Genomic DNA, 21,150 nt, shown 5'->3' with positions numbered 1-21,150 from the left:
GAGGACTAATTTGGTCTATTATCAAAACCCTAGGGACCTTCTATGATAAAAATGAAACTCCAGGGAAAAAAAAAAGAAAGTTAGCAAACCCTAGGGAGGTTTGAGGTATTTAACCCTTATTTTTATTTTTATTAAAGATTTCTTGTAATTTTTTCAACTGTCTAAATTTAATTTCAGTACGTCTCTCTTTCTCATGTAAAAACTTAGAATTAAATTCAATCTGTTGAAAAAACTCGTAAATTTTTTTTTTTACATCAACTAAGTCAAATCCGCTTTCCCTTATAACCTTTTCCCGCATTTGATTAAAAAAAAAAAAAAAAACTAAGTCAAATCCGCTTAGTGACATTTTCTTCTGTTTAGCTGGTTATCATTGCCGTAGCTATAAGAATACTATCCTTTTTTTTTTTTTTATGTAACAGGCAGACCATTTGTTCAAAAGCTAGAAGTGTACATGCTTCTAATTATTTCTATTATTGCAAAGTTCACCTCCTTAATTTGTGTCTGACGGCTTTGCTGCTATATATATTCTATCGTCATTGCTTCAAATTGCCAAGGCTTTGTTTGGTATAAAATTTTGTGATTTGTCTTCTTTTATTTTCTATTCTTAAAATAAAAATATTAACACAAAACAAAAAATACAATTTATTTTTGAATTACATCAAAATATTTTTTCGAAAAGAAAAAAAAAAAAACACTCCGCAAAACACGTTAAGAAACAAACAAGATTATTTATTTGACTTTGTTTTGGTGTGCTTTTATGTGATTGGCTGTACTCTTTTTTTTTTTTTTTTTTAACATTAAGGTGGATTTGGCTGCACTTTGTTTGGGACCAATCCTTAGAGCTGTCAAGTGAGAAAGGGAGTCTAAGATACTAACGACACCTGGCCCGACCTTGCGATTATATTTTATTTCCCAAAAATAATAAATATCGAGACTTTTTACATGTTCCCCTAACAAGTAACCAGCCCACGAGCCTCCTTTGCGCCGCCTTGTTCATGAGTGGAGCCGGCACATAAAAGAGGGTTGGGTAGCGAATTCAGGTCATCGTTGACGATGAATACAGTGGAGAGTGGAGAGAATATGAATAACACACAATCGAGACGTCGACATCCAACAACGATAATAATTCACGTACACAAGGCAAAACTAATTACGTAAATTTACTCTCAAAGTCCTGAAACTGTGCAGAAATATCGTTAAATATTATTTGCAACCTTAATTTTAAGCTTTACGGCGTTTTTTTTTTTTTTTTTTTTTGGATGAATAAGAAATTTCATTCAAAGCAAACAAGCCAAACTATACAAAGAGATCCCAAATACAAACCTTTTCAAAAGGCCAAAAGCTCAGCCACGCAGGGCCCCAAACATACTCCAAGCAAACCAATTACACGAACAACATACAATTGGCAAGTCAGCACTACCAAAAGAAGTCCAAAAAAGGACTATCCTACAGAGAACAACAAGACCAAAAACTCAAGCCTGCAGAAAACAGCCACGCAGGACCTAAAAACCAAACAACAAAACAAACCAACTGCAGAAACAGAAAACAGAATGCAAACTACACAACACCAACAGCAGCACTAGAAGAAGAGCAAGGTAGAAAAACCACAAGCCTGCAAAGAGGACTACAACAGCAAGTCAGCATGCAGATTCTACAAGGATGCTAAAACCAAATTCTCTCTAGTCCTTGGAAACTTCCCCTTCCCAACTAGTCTTGATCTCACCTCCCAAACTAGGCTGGCCAGAATGTTTTAACTCATTCCTAGTGCGCCATAAATTGTAGATAACAGAACTTAATACCAATCTGCAAAGAAAACCTTTAAGAGACTTTTTCATTACGGCGTTACATTAAGTGACGTGAATGGAGACACTGTACATCGTGCATCTGGACAAGACGGAGGCAGCCGGCAGCGCATGTCTCTGTTCACATCGAGACCGTGACATTAAGGGTATGCGCCATTGGGCGCTGGCGGAGGAATGAGACCTTTTTTCAGTGAGCCCAGAAGAGGTGCAACAGGTGGGCCCATTGCAGCAGCAGGTATGTAAGTGCCGGGGCTTGGGGCCGATGGAGGAACAGGGCCCTTCTCCAGGGAGCCCCGCAAAGGTGCGACAGCGGGACCCATTGCAGCAGCAGCAGGTATGTATGTGCCGGGGTTTGGGGCCGAAGGACGGAGAGGACCCTTCTCCGGTGAGCCCAGCAGAGGTGCAACGGCGGGACCCATTGCAGCGGCCGCAGTAGGTATGTATGTGCCGGGGTTTGGGTCCGATGGACGGATAGGACCCCACTCCGGTGAGCCCAGCAGATGTGCGACGGCGGAACCCATTGCAGCAGCAGGTATATACGTGCCGGGGTTTGAGGCCGATGGAGGAACAGGGCCCTTCTCCAGGGAGCCCAGCAGAGGAGCAACACCGTGACCCGGGTTGGCTCCAGGTGGATGGCGATGCGCATGCGTGCTCATGGTCGCGAGGAATAGCACGAGAAACATAGCTTCAGGCTTCTCCATCTCCGACTATGCTGAATCGCTGATGCCGATATACAGTTTTCTCAAGAAAATCAACCTTCTTATATAGGCAAAATGCACCGCCAAAAATAGCCGGCCTCTATCACGTGGAAGTCCCCCATTCGTCCCGACGTCAAATTGCGCCTCCCTCCTATTCAACAGTTTTATTGACGGGATGCTCACCGGATCTCATTGTTAAATTATCCCTTGAAATATTTAATTTAAATAGGGTGATTTGATAAAGAATTAAGGTTTAATTTCATAATTTTTTGTTTTGATACTATGTTAAATTAACAATTATTCCAAAAGTTTAAATTAATAAGAAAAGAGAAATTTTTTTTTTAACATGTCCACACGTGCAAAGGAAGGAGGATGGGAGATTCGAACTAGTGACCTCCGCTTTATTAGGCGTGGTTCACAGCCGATTGACTTGGGGACATAAATTTAATTACTTAACCATTACTTTAATACTAGTGCCACTTGGTGTGAGTCGCTGCTGTGTAGTATGTGAAATGTGAAACATGCTTCCAAATTGACTAACGCTAAAAGTTACTGTTAATTATATATCTTTTGTGTCATTTGTGATTTCTAAAATTATCATTAAGTTTATAATTGATTATTATTAAATTTTGATTAAATTGTAATTTTTTAAAAGTCATATTATTCATAAAATAACACAAAAAAAAAACACAAGAGTATCTTCTAAAATTAATCTTCTAAATTTGGTCTTAAAGTTGCAACAATGGACTCGACTGCCTATCCACTGGAAACCATGCGGTGTGAGGCGGAATATTTAGTCCTTAATTACTTGATTTTACTGCTGGTGTGTTTTTCCATTTCTTTTTGCTAAAAATAGGTGTTTGACGAAATTCATATGCATATATATGATATGTATCATTGAGGCTATAGTTGCTTAATTTGTTTAGTTTGATTTCCCTTTTATATGATATGTTTAGCTCGACAGCATGTTCTCCATAATCTTAAGTAATAACAATTAAAAATTTCATACCAATATATATATATATATCAACAATTAATTTTAAAGACAAATTCTTCGTAATAGTTAGATTTGACTATTATTAACTTTTTTTTTCCTCTTCAACAGAATAATTATTTTACAGTGTTCCCTTCTAGTATGAATAGTGAATAGACTAATTAGTTTACTCACTATTCACACTATAAACTTTGTTTATTATTATTTTTCTCTCCCTTTTATTCTCTCTCCTCATTTTTCTTTCACACTCTTTCTCACACAAAATAATATTTAAAAAAAATAGATAATAGAATAAATAATTTGTCGAAATGTGTATGAAAAAATGAGTAGCTAAAATAAAAAAATTATACTTTTTGAGTAACTATTTTGCCTATTTCTGTTAAAGATGCTCTAAAGGACAACATATAAGCTTACTATCACAGCATCTCATCTCCCCTTTTAATAATGTTAAATGTTACTTGCATGTCGTTTTTTTTTTTTTTTTTTTCTTCAAATTATAATTTGATTAAAATTTAATAATAATTTAAAGAGTCGTATCAATTTTGAAAAAATACAAATATATATATATATATATATATATATATATATATATGGTTTTTTCTCTTACCATTAATGTGGTTTTTTCTTTTATCATTACTACTCTTGACTCTATTCCTAAAATCAATTTTCCTTCACCCTCAACTAATCATTTAGCTATTGAAGCTCCGTAAATTTAGCGTTAATGTTCTCTACTTACACGTTACACATACTCCCTCGTTTTTTAGATTTTCGCGGTCGAAGGCCACCACATATCCCCTACAAAATTTGAGTGAAATCGTTGTCAAGCCTTATTGCTTGAAAGAAGAGAGGCTGCCTAAGTAAGTGGGTGGGGTTGGGCAATCAAGGCAATCAAAATAACTTTACCTGGGATTAAAAATAATAATAAGGGCAAGCCAACAAGGGCATTTGCAAAGAAAATTATTTGTTAATGTAGAAAAAGGAATTTGATTTTTTTTTTCTTTTTTTACATTAACAAATATATTTTTTTTTTTTGCTTATGTGTCAGTGTGTAATTGGGAGCTGTAAAAGTAGCCTTTTAAAGCTCATCCGGACCAAAGTTAAATCCAAATTTTATTGACATTTCACTTTTTTTTTTTAAAAAAAAAAAATATTGGTATACAATAAAAGGATAAGAATGGGGAACAAATACTAAACAAATTAATAGATCGATGGCTTCTTTAAGTCATAAACAAATAGTTTTTCAGATGGAGCCTTTGCCTGCGCCCGCATCACAGGAGTGAAAGCCCGCTGATTAATGGGCAGTGACTTGTACGAGTAGAAACAAAAGTTGACCAAATGCAATACTTCAATTTTAAAATAAAAAACACGGAGAATCTACAAAAAGCATATTTGAATTACAAGGCATTCTTCTTTTATTCACTAAGACTTATTTGTTTCGATCCACACTCTGTCTGGCACGTGGACGACAGGCTGCGTAGGCAGCATCAGAGGCAAGGTATAGCATGTTAAGTACTCGACATCCATTCCTCCATTCCTTTTCAATTCTAATTGCCACAAATCCTTGATTGTCGGAGCGGGTAAATTTATTAATTTATTATTATTATTATTATTTTTTTCTTCTATTTATAGTCACAATTTAAGTCGTTTATTTAACGGGGAAAGATAAAATGTAATTTCCAGTCATTTTTGTTTTACTATCATTTTACAAAATTGAAGTGGCCGTCTTGTCAAACTCTTAGATCAATTTTTGTTAAATAAAAAATTAAAAATTTGTTAAAATTGCAATATTTAAAATAATTATGAAATAAAAATGTTTGGTTTTTTTTTTTAAAAAAAAAATCAGGAAAAAGTCGTAGTTACTTGTATATTTTTCCTTTCTTTTTCGTCAATAAAGAAACCGCGATCAAGTATGCTAAAAATAGGGTGTTTGACTAAATTCATATGTATCAATGAGGCTATGGTTACTTATTTAGTCAGTTACTTTGATTCTTTTTTTTTTGTTTTTCAAAGGTACAAGGAGTATCAATGTATTTTTTTTTTCTTTTGTTTATAATGTGATGTGATCGTCGAGACGTTCTAAGGAGTACCTTAAATAGTTGGAGACCACGTCTCATAACATGGAAATCATTAGCTCAAATCACGCACCCTCATTTCTCTCTTTGTGCGGACATGTAGGACAAAAAAAAAAAAGGGTACCATTGTGATATTTTGCCAAGGAAAAGGAATTTATTAAGGACCTACCGCTTTCCATATTAATTTTATATCCTCATAATCAACTTTTAACGTTGATTCCTTACCTTAGTGAATTGTCTAACCAGATGTGGGCCGACCCTAAAGTGCAGATCGGCCCAAAACTGGTTCGTTGGTTTAGTTGTCGATTGTCATAGCTACTACATTGATAGGGGCTCGTCTCACGACCCAATTGGGGAAGAAGGGAATAAGAGTGAAAACGAAATTAAAACAAGTTTTGTAATTTTATCTGACTTACAGTTAAAAATAAAATAAAACAAAAAGCACCAGAAAATATCAATTTCGCAGAAATCCAAATAAATGAACGTGTAAAAATTTGTGAATTTAATGCTCAACATGATTTTTAGAGCTATCTATTAAAGCCCACGTATTTTATATCTTAATATCAACATCCTAAACACATGCTTTATTAGCATGCTAATGTATTATATATATGTATATAGAGTATTGTAAAGGATACTATAACGTTTACTACAAATTATTTATAAATTGGCGCGATAGTTCATGTGACACTTGTCAGTTTATAAAGTTATGTAGACTACCACGTGACACTCATTTTCATATAATGTGGATTGTCAAGTTAATTTAGAGAGTAATGATACACATTCTCACTTTACGTAGCACTTATCACGTCAATTAAAATATGGATGTCACGTAACACTCATCTCCATAAAATGTAAACTGCCACATTTATTTATTTGATAATAACATCTGCATTCATTCATACATAACAAAATAATCTAGAGTGTAAAAAAATACTCTAAACAGATAGAACCAAAAGCTCTAATGTAATTACATCTTGAATAAAACAAGGGACTTCCTCCATCCATATTTCTTCTATGTTTCCTTGGACTGCCCTTTGACCCATTTTATGAGCTGCATAATTGCCTTCCCTGCTCACGTGCTCAACTGTCCAACTGCGAAAACCATGGGCCACTTCAACAATATCATTGATCACCTGCCCGTAGCTACACCAATTAGGACCAGTATTCTTCAAAGCCATAACTACCACCTTCGAATCCCCTTCCAGAATCAAGTCTTGTAACCCCAAATCACGACAAAATTCCATCGCACATAAAGCACCCATAGCTTCCGCCGTTGTAGGGTCTGGGCATCCATCCATTGCCTTACTAAGAGCTGCACAAACCAAACCTTCATGATCTCTTACAACAACCCCAAATCCCATCCAGTTATACTCCTTTCGTAGAGCTACATCCCAGTTAGCTTTGAAAAAACCAGCAGGTGGGTTCTTCCAACGAAAAGATCTATGAATTGGAACACTATGCACAATTTTCTCTCTTCTCTCCAAAGAATCATTGTACTGTTGTAAATAAACCACTGCTTCTCTAACAACGGCATTGGGATGCAAAAAAACACCCCCATGAACTACTGTATTTCGTCTGTGCCAAATTCCTTTTGCAATAACCCCAACCAGTGCCATCTCCTCTGTACTGCATCGTGATACCAAAAATAAAAGAAGATCCCGAAAGGTAAGACTTGTAAATGAAATTTTCTGTAATGACCGTCCACTAACCCCTCAGACATCTTGAGCTGCTGGGCATTCCCATAGGACATGAACTATCGATTCCTTCTCTGAACAACAAAACATACAAATATCATCAGACACAACACCCCTTTTCCTCAGGTTATCTTTAGTGGGTAAGATATTGTTACAAGCTCTCCACAAAAAAACCTTTGTTGGATTCGGTACTAGCAAAGCCCATATTTTCTTCCATATTTCATTACAGACAGGAGCACTAGACCCTTCCCCATTCTTTAAACCATTCCTCTCCTTCTCCAAAAAATAAGCGCTACGAACCGAGAAATCCCCATTTTTTGTTTTCCCCCAAACCATTCGGTCTTGCTGGTTATATCTGCTTAGAGGTAAACTGCAAATTACTTTCGCCTCCTCTTCCCAGAAAGTGTCTCGAATGAGAGTTGTGTTCCACCCACGGCTGACAGGATCTATCAAATCACTCACCCGAGCATCTGCAGGTAACCCTTGACAAGGTGATTGTACTTTGAAGGTTGACGGTATTGGTATCCACTGCTCCCCCAAAACCCGGATTGACTTACCATCTCCCACCCTCCACATCAAACCAGCCTTAAGCAGGTCCATAGTCGATAGAATACTGCGCCATGCCAGAGAAGGCCTACTCCCTACAGTTGCATCCAAAAAAGATCCATGATGATAATATTTGCCTCTTAAAATTCTTGCTACCAAACTATCCGGGTTTTTCAATATACGCCAGCCTTGCTTCGCCAGCATGGCCTTGTTAAAGCTCGTAATATCACGGAAGCTCATCCCTCCTTGTGCCTTCGACGCTCCAATCTTATCCCAACTCATCCAATGGATTTTTTTATCATTTTCCTTATGCCCCCACCAGAACTTCTGCATGATTCCATATATATTTGAAAATGAGTTGTAGTGCACTAAATATTTTCCATATATATTTATATAATTGGTTTTCATTATAATAAAATTTTAACACGGGGAGTTGTTGTAACACTAAATTGATTAATGTGCTTTTCATTTTGATACCATTTGGCATTTTGTCATCATGTAGACTCTGAAAGCAACATAAAATAAGGGGGAAAAAAGAGTAGGATTTTGATTACCAAGAGGTCAACATTATAACTTTTAAAAATCATGAGATATCTAAATTAATTTGTATTTTTAAATTTTAACCCAATGATTTCGCCTTAATAAATACCTTACGCTAACAATTTTTTAATGAAATCATTATCAATTTTCCTAATAAGGGGACCACGTTTTCCACATTATTGGCCCTATTGTATTGTTTAAAGAGTCAAAATTTCAACACTGAACATGCCAATTTGCTAAGCCCGATTATAATATGTTTTTATTGTGCATTTTAAACACTATTAAAACTCTTAGCGGAGGAAGACGCCAACACCAAATTAAATCCAACATATAATTCTGCACTCAATTTCCATTCAAAGCAATATATATATGTGAAAATTTTTTTAACTGATGTGACAAGAGTTTTTAAATTAAAAAAAAAAAAAATGCAATTCTTTTTCCATTGTCTGGCATTCACAGTTAGCCACGTCAATTTGAAAAATTTTCTAAGTTTATTTGTTTGACTCCTTAGCACTCCTCTATATTAATAGCTATTTGTTTTACAAAGAAAAATCCAAAATCCTTGTACTTGAGAACGAATCAAATTGCACAGATTCCATAGTGGATAAGCTTTGTTCTTATATGGACCTCCATCTGGTATTAGATTCTTTTCCAAATAAAAATGGATTAGAATATATATAAATTGTTTAGAAAGAAAAAGAAAAACTCCATCAGGCCTAAGTTTTTGTCTGTTTTAGACATTCAGAAACAATTATAAATTGAGGGGAGGAGAAAATATCAAGAACTCAGCCTCGAAAGTCGTCTGTTTTTGCATTATATTATACAAACAATTATCAAATCATTCAAAGAATTTGCCTTTCAGAGGACCTAAACACCTTTCTATTCTTGTCTTGCTCTGAAGAAACAAAGATCTCCATAACCAAAAGCCTAAAGGAATAAGGAAGGAGGCGCTCATTGGAGAAAATGGAGAAGCTCATATCAAGCAGATCTTACTTGCCATTTGTGCCAGAATCTTTCATATTACCACCAGAAAGTAGACCAGGCCAGACTAAATTTCCTCTATGGGAGTCCATTCCAGTCATTGATCTTGGAGGAGAACTTGCCTTTGATCGAGCCCAGCTAGTTAAACAGATTATACAGGCTAGCCAAGAATTTGGAATCTTTCAGGTTTTATATAACTTCAATCTCTATCTCTCCTCATTTTTTTTTTTTTTTTTTTTTTTTTAAATTCATATTCAATTGATGATAGGCACTTAAAATCAGAATTGGGGTCCTCAAGAGGTAGCTCAATCGGCTAGGAACCACGCCTTATGAAGCGGAGGTCACTAGTTCGAATCCCCCCTTCCCCCTTCTTGTGTGGACATGTCAAAAAAAAGAAAAAAATCAGAATTGGGATCTCCCTAATTCTTGTTATTACTCATGTCCCCTCCTCTTTTGGAAGGAGATTGTGAGAGAGACCCTTCTACTCGAGTAGGTAGCCCACCCGAGGGGGCCATCCTCCTTCGACAAAGAACCCCTCTCACAACCCCTAAACAATTTCTCTTTGAGAAAGGAATTGTAGGAGATTTTTGTCCTTAGAATCATGTTTTTTCTCTTGTTACACAGCTGGTTAATCATGGGGTTTCGGAGAAACTAATGCATGATGTATTGGAGGTGGCCAATGAGTTCTTTGAGATGCCTGCCAAGGACAAGGAAAGCTTATATTCTGAGGACCCCAATCAAACTTGTAGAGTGCGCACAAGCATAAACTATGATAGTGAGAAGGTTCATTACTGGAGAGACAACCTGCGGCACCCTTGTTATCCTCTAGAGGAACACATGCAAATTTGGCCTGAAAAGCCAGCTCGTTATCGGTATGATTTATTCGACTTGACTTTGTGGTTGGAGCAATCCCTATCTAAATCTTTTTTTAGTTTTTGAAGAACCTATAAGGATTTGTTGCAGTTCTCTGTCCGAAGAGGCTAGGGACAAGAGAATTGTGGCAATCATGTGAGAGAGGGCTCCCAAAACTCGATATATAGGGGAAATTGATAGATAATATGACAAACTTCCTTGTTCTCTCCTCTTGTTTACAGGGAGGTGGTTGGAAGTTATTCGACAGAGGCAAGGAAGCTGACTTTGTGGATTTTGGATTTAATTGGTGAAGGATTAGGGCTGGAAACTGGATATTTTGGGGATGAACTCAGCCAAGTTCAGTTTATGTCCATAAATCATTACCCTCGATGCCCGGATCCAAGCCTAACCTTGGGGTTGCCTAAACATTGCGATCCTAATCTCATAACCCTCGTTCTTCAAGGGGAAGTGCATGGGCTACAAGTCTTCAAGGATGGACAATGGCTTGCAGTTGAGCCACTCCCTAATGCATTTGTGGCCAATATAGGCTACATGTTACAGGTACACCCTATTTTCTCATCTTCATCTTCCTCTATATAATTTTGCTTCCATTTCTTGCCAACCTTAGGGGAGACAATTCGTATTTGTACGTCAGGCTACAAGTTCAAATTGTGTCAAAACATAGGTATAATACTATACATGTCGTCAACCCTAACCCAACCTATTTAATGAAACATATTACATTCTTTAATTCTAACCTACTAATTTCATGTTTGATTCGCAGATACTGTCAAAAATTATCCGTCCTAACCAACCCTTACAGTCTTATAATAAATCTTTTGCTAGATTTCAAAATATCACCTCCATTTCCTAGAACCTAGCCGTTAGAAAGACGAATAAACAAGGCAAAAAAGAAAAAGAAAAGAAAAAAAGAGAGACAGGGACTTTTTCGATTTGGAGGTGAATAAGAAGGGCAGCCCCAAAGGCCTCCATACAACTATACCACGGTTGCATAGGCAATCCAACCAACTATAACAATTACACCACGGGTTATCATCACCATTTCCAATACCCTAAGAACCAACCAGCCATCTTTTAAGAGTGGAAGACAAATACTCCCCAAGCAGCCTTGGCTCCTCCATGGTTGAGATAATTCCCTTTCCAAAAGAAATTTTGGAAGAACTTGAGTTACCGGGTTAATCACACTTCTAGGAAGCATAAATAAGGAAGACCAAAAAGTCTAGATAGCAAATAAGTTAAAATTGATTGATGAGAAATGCTACATAAACTTCCACGTGCTTGCTCTCAAATCCCAAGTGCATACTCCTTAACGTGGCAGTAAAAATCATCATTAAATTTAGGATGAATTACTATTGAATTTGAGATAAAATTGTGATTTTTATTGCCAAAAAGTAAGTACTTGAAAGTGCATGTAACATTTCTCTCGATTAATTGCAGTCGGCCTGCTAGGGCAACGCCTTGCTAGCCCAACTTCTTACATCCGTCTTCTCGAGCCTAAGGAAATATATTTCACTACAAAAAAAGACCTGTAGACAAGTGCCGATAAAAAATCACCTGCACTTAAAATTAGGATTGAGCTGCCAAAATAAGAATCAACAACAGTAAAATAAACACCGTTATCCAGGGTGTCAAGTAATTACATGCCAAAAACTAAAAATGTTAGTAAGAGAGAGTGTATGCCTAAAACAACACGATTTTCTTTAATCACAGAGCTAAAACAGATATAATCTCACCATAATATTGTAGCCAAGCTGCCATAAGTAATCTTTCCATCCCAAAAGTAGCAAGATATCAGATGCTTCTAAGGGTTTCTGCAATTGACCATTCAGGACTGCTGCCCTAAGATAAGAACTGCAGAGTCAAACAATGAGATGAAAACATGGACTTGCATTCTGAGGCTATGGGAGAAGGGAAAACATCTTTCCTTTTTCCAAACACAGAGCTAAGAACTAACCATCAGAGCCACCAATATGCTTCCCATTCACAAACACTAGTGGATCATCATGAACAACTCAAAATAAAATTCATAAAGAAAATCTGTCCTGCAATAAGATATAACTTAAATCATGAAGATCATTACATCTAGATGAAAGGTTAACAGAAATTTTTTTTTTTCTTTTTCTTTTGATGAATTGAAAGCTCAACAGAAATAATCAGCACCGGCTTGGGAAGGCTAAGCCTTCTTGCTCTATAATTCCATTATTGCACATTGATTAATAAAATATGCTTCCAGCTGAATGATATATGAATCAACTAATAAAAAGCAATACTAACAAGAACAATATGTTAATGATAATAGAAAATATGAAAACAACAACGAACCAAATCCGATGGTCTCATGCGCGATATATTTGTCGGCCCTGCTTATTCTCTAGAAAAAGGGGTTCAATTACCTTGGCACGGAAACAGCAAATGGTTGCATTCACAAAAAAAAAAAAAAAAAAAAAGTTTCCGTACCATAGTAATTGAACCCCTTTTCTAGAGCCAAAAAAATAACGTAGAATTTTTCAGAGAAACGACTACGAGGGCAAAGGGAAAATATGAATTGGAATTGAGAGTTGAAACCCTAGGAGAAGAGAGGGCAAGAATCTGGGGGGGCGAGGGAAAGGGAGAAGGGTAAATTTTGGAGAGAAGAAGTCAACTAGGCGAGGAAAGGGTAGCGGTGGAGGGCGGCAGCAGGGGGAAGGGAGGCGGCGGTGGGATGGGGACAGGAAGAAAGAAGCGAGATGGACTAAGAGGAGGAAGAGAAAGGGAAGAAGCGGGTCGGGGGGAGTGGCTGAAGACTGAAGTGGGGAAGAGGAGAAATGTGGGCTCCTTTAGCTTTTAGGTTGCTTTTGGCTTTTTTTAGCCCCCCCACCTAAAAAAAAAAAAAAAAAAAAAAAAAAAAACCATAAAAACATTTACAAATTTTTTTTAATCTTAAAAATAAAAAATTTGAAAAGGACATATATATACCCTTCAAACTATGGTCCCGTTGCCAATGTCCCATAAACTATCAATTGTGTCAATATCTCTCATAAACTATTAATCCATTGTGAATGTCCCTTAAACTACCAATTATGTCAATATCTTCCCTAAACCACTAAAAAATACTAATGTCCTCCCAAGATTAGGAATAAAAAAAAAAAAAAAAAAAATAGCGCTTATATGCAATCAAAATTTTATGGGTATTTTTAATTTCATGATTAGTTCTTAAATCAAGAATTTCTAATTATGATTGTAGATTATGAGCAACGGGAAGCTGAGCGGTTCTGTACATAGAGTTATGACGAACAAAGACGTTGCAAGAACAACAGTCACCAGCTTCATCTATCCTTCCAACAATTGCCCTATCGGACCTCTAAAAACACTTCTCTGTGATTGCACTCGTCCACTCTATAAAGATTTTGTGTACAAGGATTTTATTACCACCTATGCAGCAGACACTCCGGCCGGAGTTCCGCCTCTCGAGCGATACATGATCTAATATTAAGTAATTTAAAAGTTGGTCGAGATTGTTACAACAACATTGTGGATAATTGTTAGATAAAAATGTTGTTTATAAAATTACTGTTGTAATATATGCACCAATGTATTAAACAGCTTGTTGATTGGAGAATAATTGCTATGGTCTTATTGTGTATTTTCAAATGATGGAAGAATTCCAAATCTATATTGCTCACAAAATTTGTTGCTAATGGTCAAAATAAAGCAAATAGATTTCCTTGATCGTTAATTGCTCACAAAAAGAGTAAGTTCTAGCCATCACACCTTGTATCAGTTGTCTTCCCAGTGATGGGAAGCCATACAAATTGATACAATCTCTAGTTAGTTTACAAAGAGAGAAAAATCCCAAGTCCATGAAAAAGAATCAAATTACACAGATTCCCTACTGTAAAAGCATTGTTCTTATATCGGTTTTGTTTAAAAAGAAAAGTATGTTCCCCAATCGAATGGTACCATGTGGTCCGGGTTACTACCCTAATTGGATGGTGACATTTGGCCTAAGTTATTACATACTCTTCCTTATAAATAAGAGTTCATTGTACTAGGTAAAAACTTAAGCATTTATCATCTTTATAGATTTATATTATTCTCATAATTTTTCACTAACTTAAGCATCAGAGTGTTCCTTGCCTGCACATCTAGCAAGTCACTTTTTCTTGTTTCTTGTATTTGCATATTTTCTGGACTAGACTACCGGCGTGCGGTCAACTGTACTAACACTAATATGAGGCATGAGTTTTTGGTTGTGTAAGTCATCCAAATCAATTATAAATTGAGGAAAGGATTAAATATTAGGAGTTCAACCTCATAGAGTTGACACTGCCTTCAATCATTTTGGCAACAGAGTTGTTTCTGTATTCCAATATTCAAATTATTGGCCAAATCATTGAAAGAATATGCTTTTAAAATACTTTGAATCCCCCTTTTTCTTCTTTCCTCAGGAAAAATGAAGATCTGTATAGCTAAAGGAGTAAGCAAGGAGGCAATCCTCCTCTGACATTTCACTAAATCACAGTGCACTTATTTGAGAAATGGAGAAACTCATATCAAGCAAGTCACACCTGCAATTTGTGCCCGAATCTTACATTTTACCACTGGAAAGTAGACCCGGGCAGACTGAAATTCCAATTTGTGAGACCATCCCAGTTATTGATATGGGAGGAGAGCTTGGCTCTGATAGAGGACAACTAGTTAAACAGATTATACAGGCCAGCCAAGAATTTGGTTTCTTTCAGGTTTGATATATGTACTTCAATTGTTTTCGTCTCTCTTTCCCTTTAAATTTATATTCCAATTTTGATAGTCATCACTTTAGCTTTTGTTAGAATTCTTATCAAAATTCATTTCAGTTGATTAATCATGGGGTTCCAGAGAAACTAATGCATGATATGTTGGATGTGGGCAATGAGTTCTTTGAGCTGCCTGCTGAGGACAAGGCAAGCTTATATTCTGAGGACCCCAAGCAAAGTTGTAGACTCTACACAAGCATAGACTATGATAGAGAGAAGGAACATTACTGGAGAGACAATCTGCGACACCACTGTCACCCTCTAGAGGAACATATGCAATTTTGGCCTGAAAAGCCTGCCCATTATAGGTATGTTTGTGCACTCATGTTCTTATATTGTATTGCCCACAGACAGTCCAATATATTTCCTTAAATTTCAAAGATTTTCTAATAATTTCAGAATATATAATATCATGTGCCTCATCTTTTTCTTTTCTTTTTTACAGGGAGGTGGTTGGAAGTTATTCAGCAGAGTTGAGGAAGCTGAGTTTGTGGCTTCTGGGTTTAATTTGTGAAGGATTAGGACTTGAATGTGGGTATTTTAGGGATGAACTCAGCCAAGTTCAGTTGATGGGTATAAATCATTACCCTCCATGCCCGGATCCATTTATAACCTAGGGATTGCCCAAACATAGTGATGTTAACCTCATAACCCTTCTTCTCCAAGGGGAAGTGCATGGGCTACAAGTCTTCAAGGATGGACAATGGCTTGCAGTTGAGCCTCTCCCTAATGCATTTGTGGTTAATGTAGGCCACATGTTGCAGGTACATCCCTATTTTTCTCATGTTTTATTTGCAATTTTACCTCCATTTTGTTTGGTCAAAAACCTGACTTCTTACCTATGTTAAAGTAATGGTTAAGTTATTAAATTTAAATCTTCCTATCAGCTTAAGTTTTTGGTACAACCGGTGATTTCACATGGTATCAAAGCCAAAGGTCATGTGATCTAACCTTGACTCCGTCAAATCACTCCCCATTTAAATCAAATATTCCACGTATTGGGCCTCACCAATTAAAAGAGAGTTTGAACCCACACGTGAGGAGGAGTGTTAAAGTAATGATTAAATTATTAAAGTAATATCCCTTCCTATTAGCTTAAGCTTTTGGGATAATTGATAGTTTAACGACCTAACCCCTTTAGAACCTAAAATCTATAACAAAACCCAAATTTACACTCTCGCTGATTGTTAAATCACCATTTATCTCAAAATTTTAAGTTTATAGGAAAAGGTAAATAAAAATTTATATTCATACATTAACATGACCCGAACTCGACACGTGACATAATGATAATAATTTTTTACAAGGTCTGTGAACCCAACACGAACCTAATACAAAATTAGAATGTTAGGGTTGAGGGGTTTGACCTGATTAATTAAATAGGTCGGATTAGGATTGACCTATTTATAACCTCGACACGACCTGAATGCCATCCTTACCTTTTAGGCTTATATGGAAGAAAAAATTATGAATATTTCTACTTTCATGATTAGTTTTGTTATGATTGTAGATTATCAGCAATGGGAATCTAAGGAGTGCTGAACATAGAGTTGTGACGAACAAAAAAGCTGCTCGAACAATAGTTGCCAGCTTCATCCATCCTTCAAGCAATTGCTATATTGGACCTGCAAAAGCACTCCTTAGAGATTGCATTTCTCCACTCTATAGAAATTTTGTGTACAAGGATTTTCTTAGCACCTATGTAGCAGACACTCTTGAGAGAGTTCCACTCTGGAGCGGTATAAGATTTAGAGTAAACCGATATGAAATGGGTGTATACTTGACGTGATTGTTGTACTAATATGATAAATCCAGACGTGATTGTTGTACTAATATGATAAATCGGGTTTCAAGAAAATGGTGTGTAAGAATTTATTTACCTAAGTGGGGCACCACAAAGATCATTTTTTGTATTTTGGTGACTTAATTCTTTCGCTGGGAAGATTTAAATTTCAGATAAGAGAATACATATTAGGGCTTTTCCCTTAGTGCTTGGCAAAGCTGATATATATGCAGTCGGCAGTCCCCATTGCTTTGTGATTACTTTGATGACAAATTGAGAAGGACACATGAATCCTCTAGTGCTTGTTGAAAGCCTCCTTAGCATGACTGCTATTTGTTTTTAAATCTGGAATAACAAGAAGGAAAAAGGGGGAGGGGAGGATTTTATTTGTTAATCAATGGTGAGGTGAGTGCCACTATTGAAAGAAAAGTTGGTAGGTTTACAAAACAAGAGGCCTGGAAATGTTTTAGAACTTTTTGCTTTTATCAGATTTTGTTGGAGCTCAGTTTTCAATTTTGCATATCTAAAACTATAGAGTTGGCTATTTTCTAAATGTAAGACATCTGTCAATTGTTCTCTCAATTTTTCGACGGAAAAAACTATGAGGCATATTACACAATCATCTTTAAACCATCATTTTTAACAAAATCAATAGATTAACCATTAGATTTCTAGACTTATGTGAACCTCACAAAAATTTAATGATGGATTTATCTGTTCACTATGGAGCTTGTTAAAAGATGGTTGAAAAATGAATGAATTCTATCATTTCTCAAAAATTATTGCCTACTGGTATGGTTCCCACTTGACCGACTTATAAATTTTTAACAAAAAAATTGCTGACGTAGTTATTTCATCAAATTTATATTTTTTAATATTGAAAAATTGGCTCGAAACAGTTTTGGGGGCGATGGTTGGACTACCCTTTTAGGGATGGTTCGACCAACTCGAAGTCTATTTTGTAGTGACCGACCGCCAGGTTTTCAATATTAAAAAAATAAAAAATTGATGAAAGGGCCACATTAGAAATTGCCTAAATTGTGATCTTAAATTTGTAAAATTGAAAACTCGAATCTAAAACTAAAAATAGCATGTATTGGCTTGCTATTTTCTTGATGCTATAGTGTGAGAAAATGTGTATAGGGGTATTATTTTGACCTTATGCCAATGACAAGAACTAAATTAAGAAACCAAAGCCCCTAAAAAACTCATCTCTAGCCCAAAATTCCAATTACCACTATTCTTAATCTAGCTTAGTGCTTGCTGGTGAAAATTTCAATCAAAATTGTTAGTCTTTGAACATTTCCTTCTCTACAAAGTGGGGTACACATTAAGCTTACCCACCTTACATATAAAAGTTTTTCTGACGCGACATAAATGTACAAATAATTTCAAAATGTTCTATGTTTTGAATTATAAAATAAAATAAAAATGAAAACAAAGATTTTCCTCCTCGAAATCATCGTATAGTAGAGAAAAATGAGAAAGAAAATACGTATGTATTGGATTGGATTATAATTTATAGTGGTTAATGAAGATTGAGTAGAGAATTGAATGAGAAATGGGCACTAAACCCACCACCTTTAGGTTGAAAGTGGTGAGATTAGATGAAGCACCCAATGTGAGCAAAATTGCATGTGGATGGGAAGCATTGTGTGCCTTCCATGGTGGGCAGGGATCGCTTTCTTTGTGTGTACGAGTTTCTTTCTTAAACACATCATGCTTGACTTTTCCTATCAAACTGTATCATTTAGGATTACTCGATTAACACTTTTTTAGGGATCACATCTCGGGGTTTGGACAGCTATTAACCCTCCTAATTATTTATTATTAATTTATTAATGCTCCATCATTTCACTAACAACACTTTCATTTCTTTACATGGTAATACCACTTTTGCCCTACTTCTTCTGTGTTTATCTTTGTTGACGTCTAAATGACAATTATTTCTTGATTTTTTTATTTTTTATTTAAAAAAAAATCCAATAATGATCGATTAATATTATCACATCAATATAGCGTGATGGCCGTTTCTTATCACACTTTGCTAATTTGTCTTTGCTAAAATAAAAATTAAAAATTAAAAAAAATTTAAAGGTTGATTAAAATTGCCACATCAGTAGTATAAGATAATGGTAGAATTAAAGTGTGGTTTTTAGTATTACTCTTAAAATCTATGCATACATTTTGTTTTTGTTTTTCCTAAATTTCAATAGGATACTGATTACATTAAGGAAATTTATAGAAGTAATCTTTTAGCTCGATGCTGATTAGTGTAAATTTGGGATTCAACATGTTACATGGCATAAATTTATGAGATTAGTGGTACTTTTATCATTTGACAAAGAAATTATATAGCCTCCGACAAGACCCAGGGAGAGGGATCTTAGAGTATATTTAGCATTGCAATTTTGCAGGTTAAACGCGTGCTTTTAAATAAAAGTGTGAAAAGTGTTTTGTTTCGAGAGTGCGTGTAAAAAAAATGGTAGTACATTTTTAACCCATTTTAAAAAAAAATCACAGTTTTGAAAGGCGGAGCCGCAATTTTACCATAAAGTTAATTTCATTTCGAAACTACTATTTTTTTAAACCGTACGTTTTGAAATTGTAAACCCATTAAAGAATTCCAAAATAACATAATTGCAGTCAAATTAGGGATCCATTTACATTTAGAAATAGAAATTTATGGTGATTCAGTGTGTTGATGCTATTAGTTTTCTTAGTCTGTTGATTACTACGTGACTTTGCTTGTGAGATTCAATTCAATCAATGTAATAATGAATCCTGAATATACATATATTACTGTAATAAGCAAACTTATCCCATCACTAAGTATTTTAAATGAAAGATAATCACCATTGGATTCTCTATCACTAGATTTGTCACTGAGTAGTCTGAGTTGACAAGCCAAAAGGAAAGTAAATGAAAACATTCGTTGCTCCGGCCGCTTTTATTTTTGGCTAGATTCAATGAAGAGTAATGTTATTTAATAAATTATTATATGACTGTGATATTATTAAAAATTTATGTATGGTTTTCCATCTATCTAGGCTTTGGGGGATGAGATTGGACACCATGAAAATCAACTTTGTCAACCCTATTTTTATTTTTTATTTTTTTATTTATTATTATTATTATTATTATTATTATTATTTGTTTTTTGTTTTATAAGTACAGGTCAAAAGGATGATTTTTACTGTCATATCATCGAGTTGTATGAAAATCGTATAGAAATAAATATAATTATTTTATGCGAAAGTCTATTTGAACCAAAAAAAAAAAAAAGAAGAAGAAAGTAATGCTAAAAAGCCGCACTCATATTCCACTAGGCTAACGTGGCAGTACTTATCAGCCTTTGTTAAAAAAAGAATCAAATGGCTGATGGACACTACTAAGTCAGCCCAGTGAGATGTGAGTGTGGGTTTTAACATTTTTTCTTAAAAAAATAGGTTTTCCAACCTCCATTTCATCCAAACAAATCACTTTTTAAAATTTCATTTAAAAACCCGCGTTTAACTTGCGAAATTACGGGGCGAGACGCACTCTACAAGTGTCATTCCAATTTGCTAAGTTGGATAATTTATTCAAGTAATGGCCACTAGTGTCACTTGTGTATATCATGTGTAAACATTGGATTTCAAATGGGTCTTCCATTTTCACGCCCATCGATATTGACTTGGAGAGAGAGAGAGATGGAGAGAGATATCAACAATTACTCATGACTATGGAGACTAAGGAGTCACCCCTCTAGATCCCATGTTAGTAAAAAGCCAAGCTACAAAATCTACTTAGGATGATTTCGGTTCCCAACTCTATTTAGAGAAAGAGAAAGAGAAAGCAAGAACAAAAAAAAAAAAGTAGAAGATGACAGGTATGATAAGAGGGTGGCCTTTGGAATCTAAGTGCAATTTGAAAAGGCCTATAAAATTAATGTCACACCCCCTCTCCCTTTCTTCACTTTTTGCAGCATTGCATAATACTTACCTCATATGGGAATGAGCCATGTAATGGATTTGCTCAATAAGAAATTGAAATATGTGTCATTTTTATTAGATATTGGTGAAAAAGAAAGAGGGATATCATTGCCCTTTTGTCTCTTTGCATTCATCACTCTACTCATTTCTCTCACCATTCTTTATACATGGGAAAATGACTTATCATTTGCTTCACTATCTTGCCTTATGCCAAAGCTAGTTGACTTTACTTAAGGACAATCAACAAGGCTCTATAGGCCGAAAACAAATCAATGACCGCCCAAAGCGGATGGATTCCCTGATCTCGAGGTGCTCAGACAGGTCATCAGACAGTTCGGGGTGCATACCCACCTATCTGAATATTTCGAGATTAAGGATTCATTCTTTCGTTTCTTGTTCGAATTTTTTGAAATTC

The 21,150-nt window shown here is 35.6% G+C and overlaps 2 protein-coding genes and 1 pseudogene across 2 annotated transcripts; 2 read left to right on the top strand and 1 right to left on the bottom strand.

Annotated features, from left to right (window-relative positions):
* Window positions 1-1,942: 1,942 nt before the first annotated feature.
* On the bottom strand, window positions 1,943-2,503 carry LOC132165801 (uncharacterized). The gene has a single exon (XM_059576484.1). The coding sequence runs from the start codon at window positions 2,501-2,503 to the stop codon at window positions 1,943-1,945; it is 561 nt and encodes a 186-aa protein (XP_059432467.1).
* A 6,644-nt stretch (window positions 2,504-9,147) lies between these two features.
* On the top strand, window positions 9,148-11,332 carry LOC132166065 (protein DOWNY MILDEW RESISTANCE 6-like). The gene is made up of 3 exons (XM_059576817.1): window positions 9,148-9,516; window positions 9,955-10,202; window positions 10,425-11,332. The coding sequence occupies exons 1-3, from the start codon at window positions 9,313-9,315 to the stop codon at window positions 10,780-10,782; spliced, it is 810 nt and encodes a 269-aa protein (XP_059432800.1). The 5' UTR covers window positions 9,148-9,312; the 3' UTR covers window positions 10,783-11,332.
* A 3,388-nt stretch (window positions 11,333-14,720) lies between these two features.
* Window positions 14,721-16,767, top strand: LOC132165799 (protein DOWNY MILDEW RESISTANCE 6-like; annotated as a pseudogene).
* The last annotated feature ends 4,383 nt before the right edge of the window (window positions 16,768-21,150 follow it).

This window comes from Corylus avellana, chromosome ca11 (assembly GCF_901000735.1).
Source record: "Corylus avellana chromosome ca11, CavTom2PMs-1.0".
NCBI lineage: Eukaryota > Viridiplantae > Streptophyta > Magnoliopsida > Fagales > Betulaceae > Corylus > Corylus avellana.
Note: the sequence above shows the minus strand (reverse complement) of the source record. Positions and strands in the feature narration are given on the sequence as shown.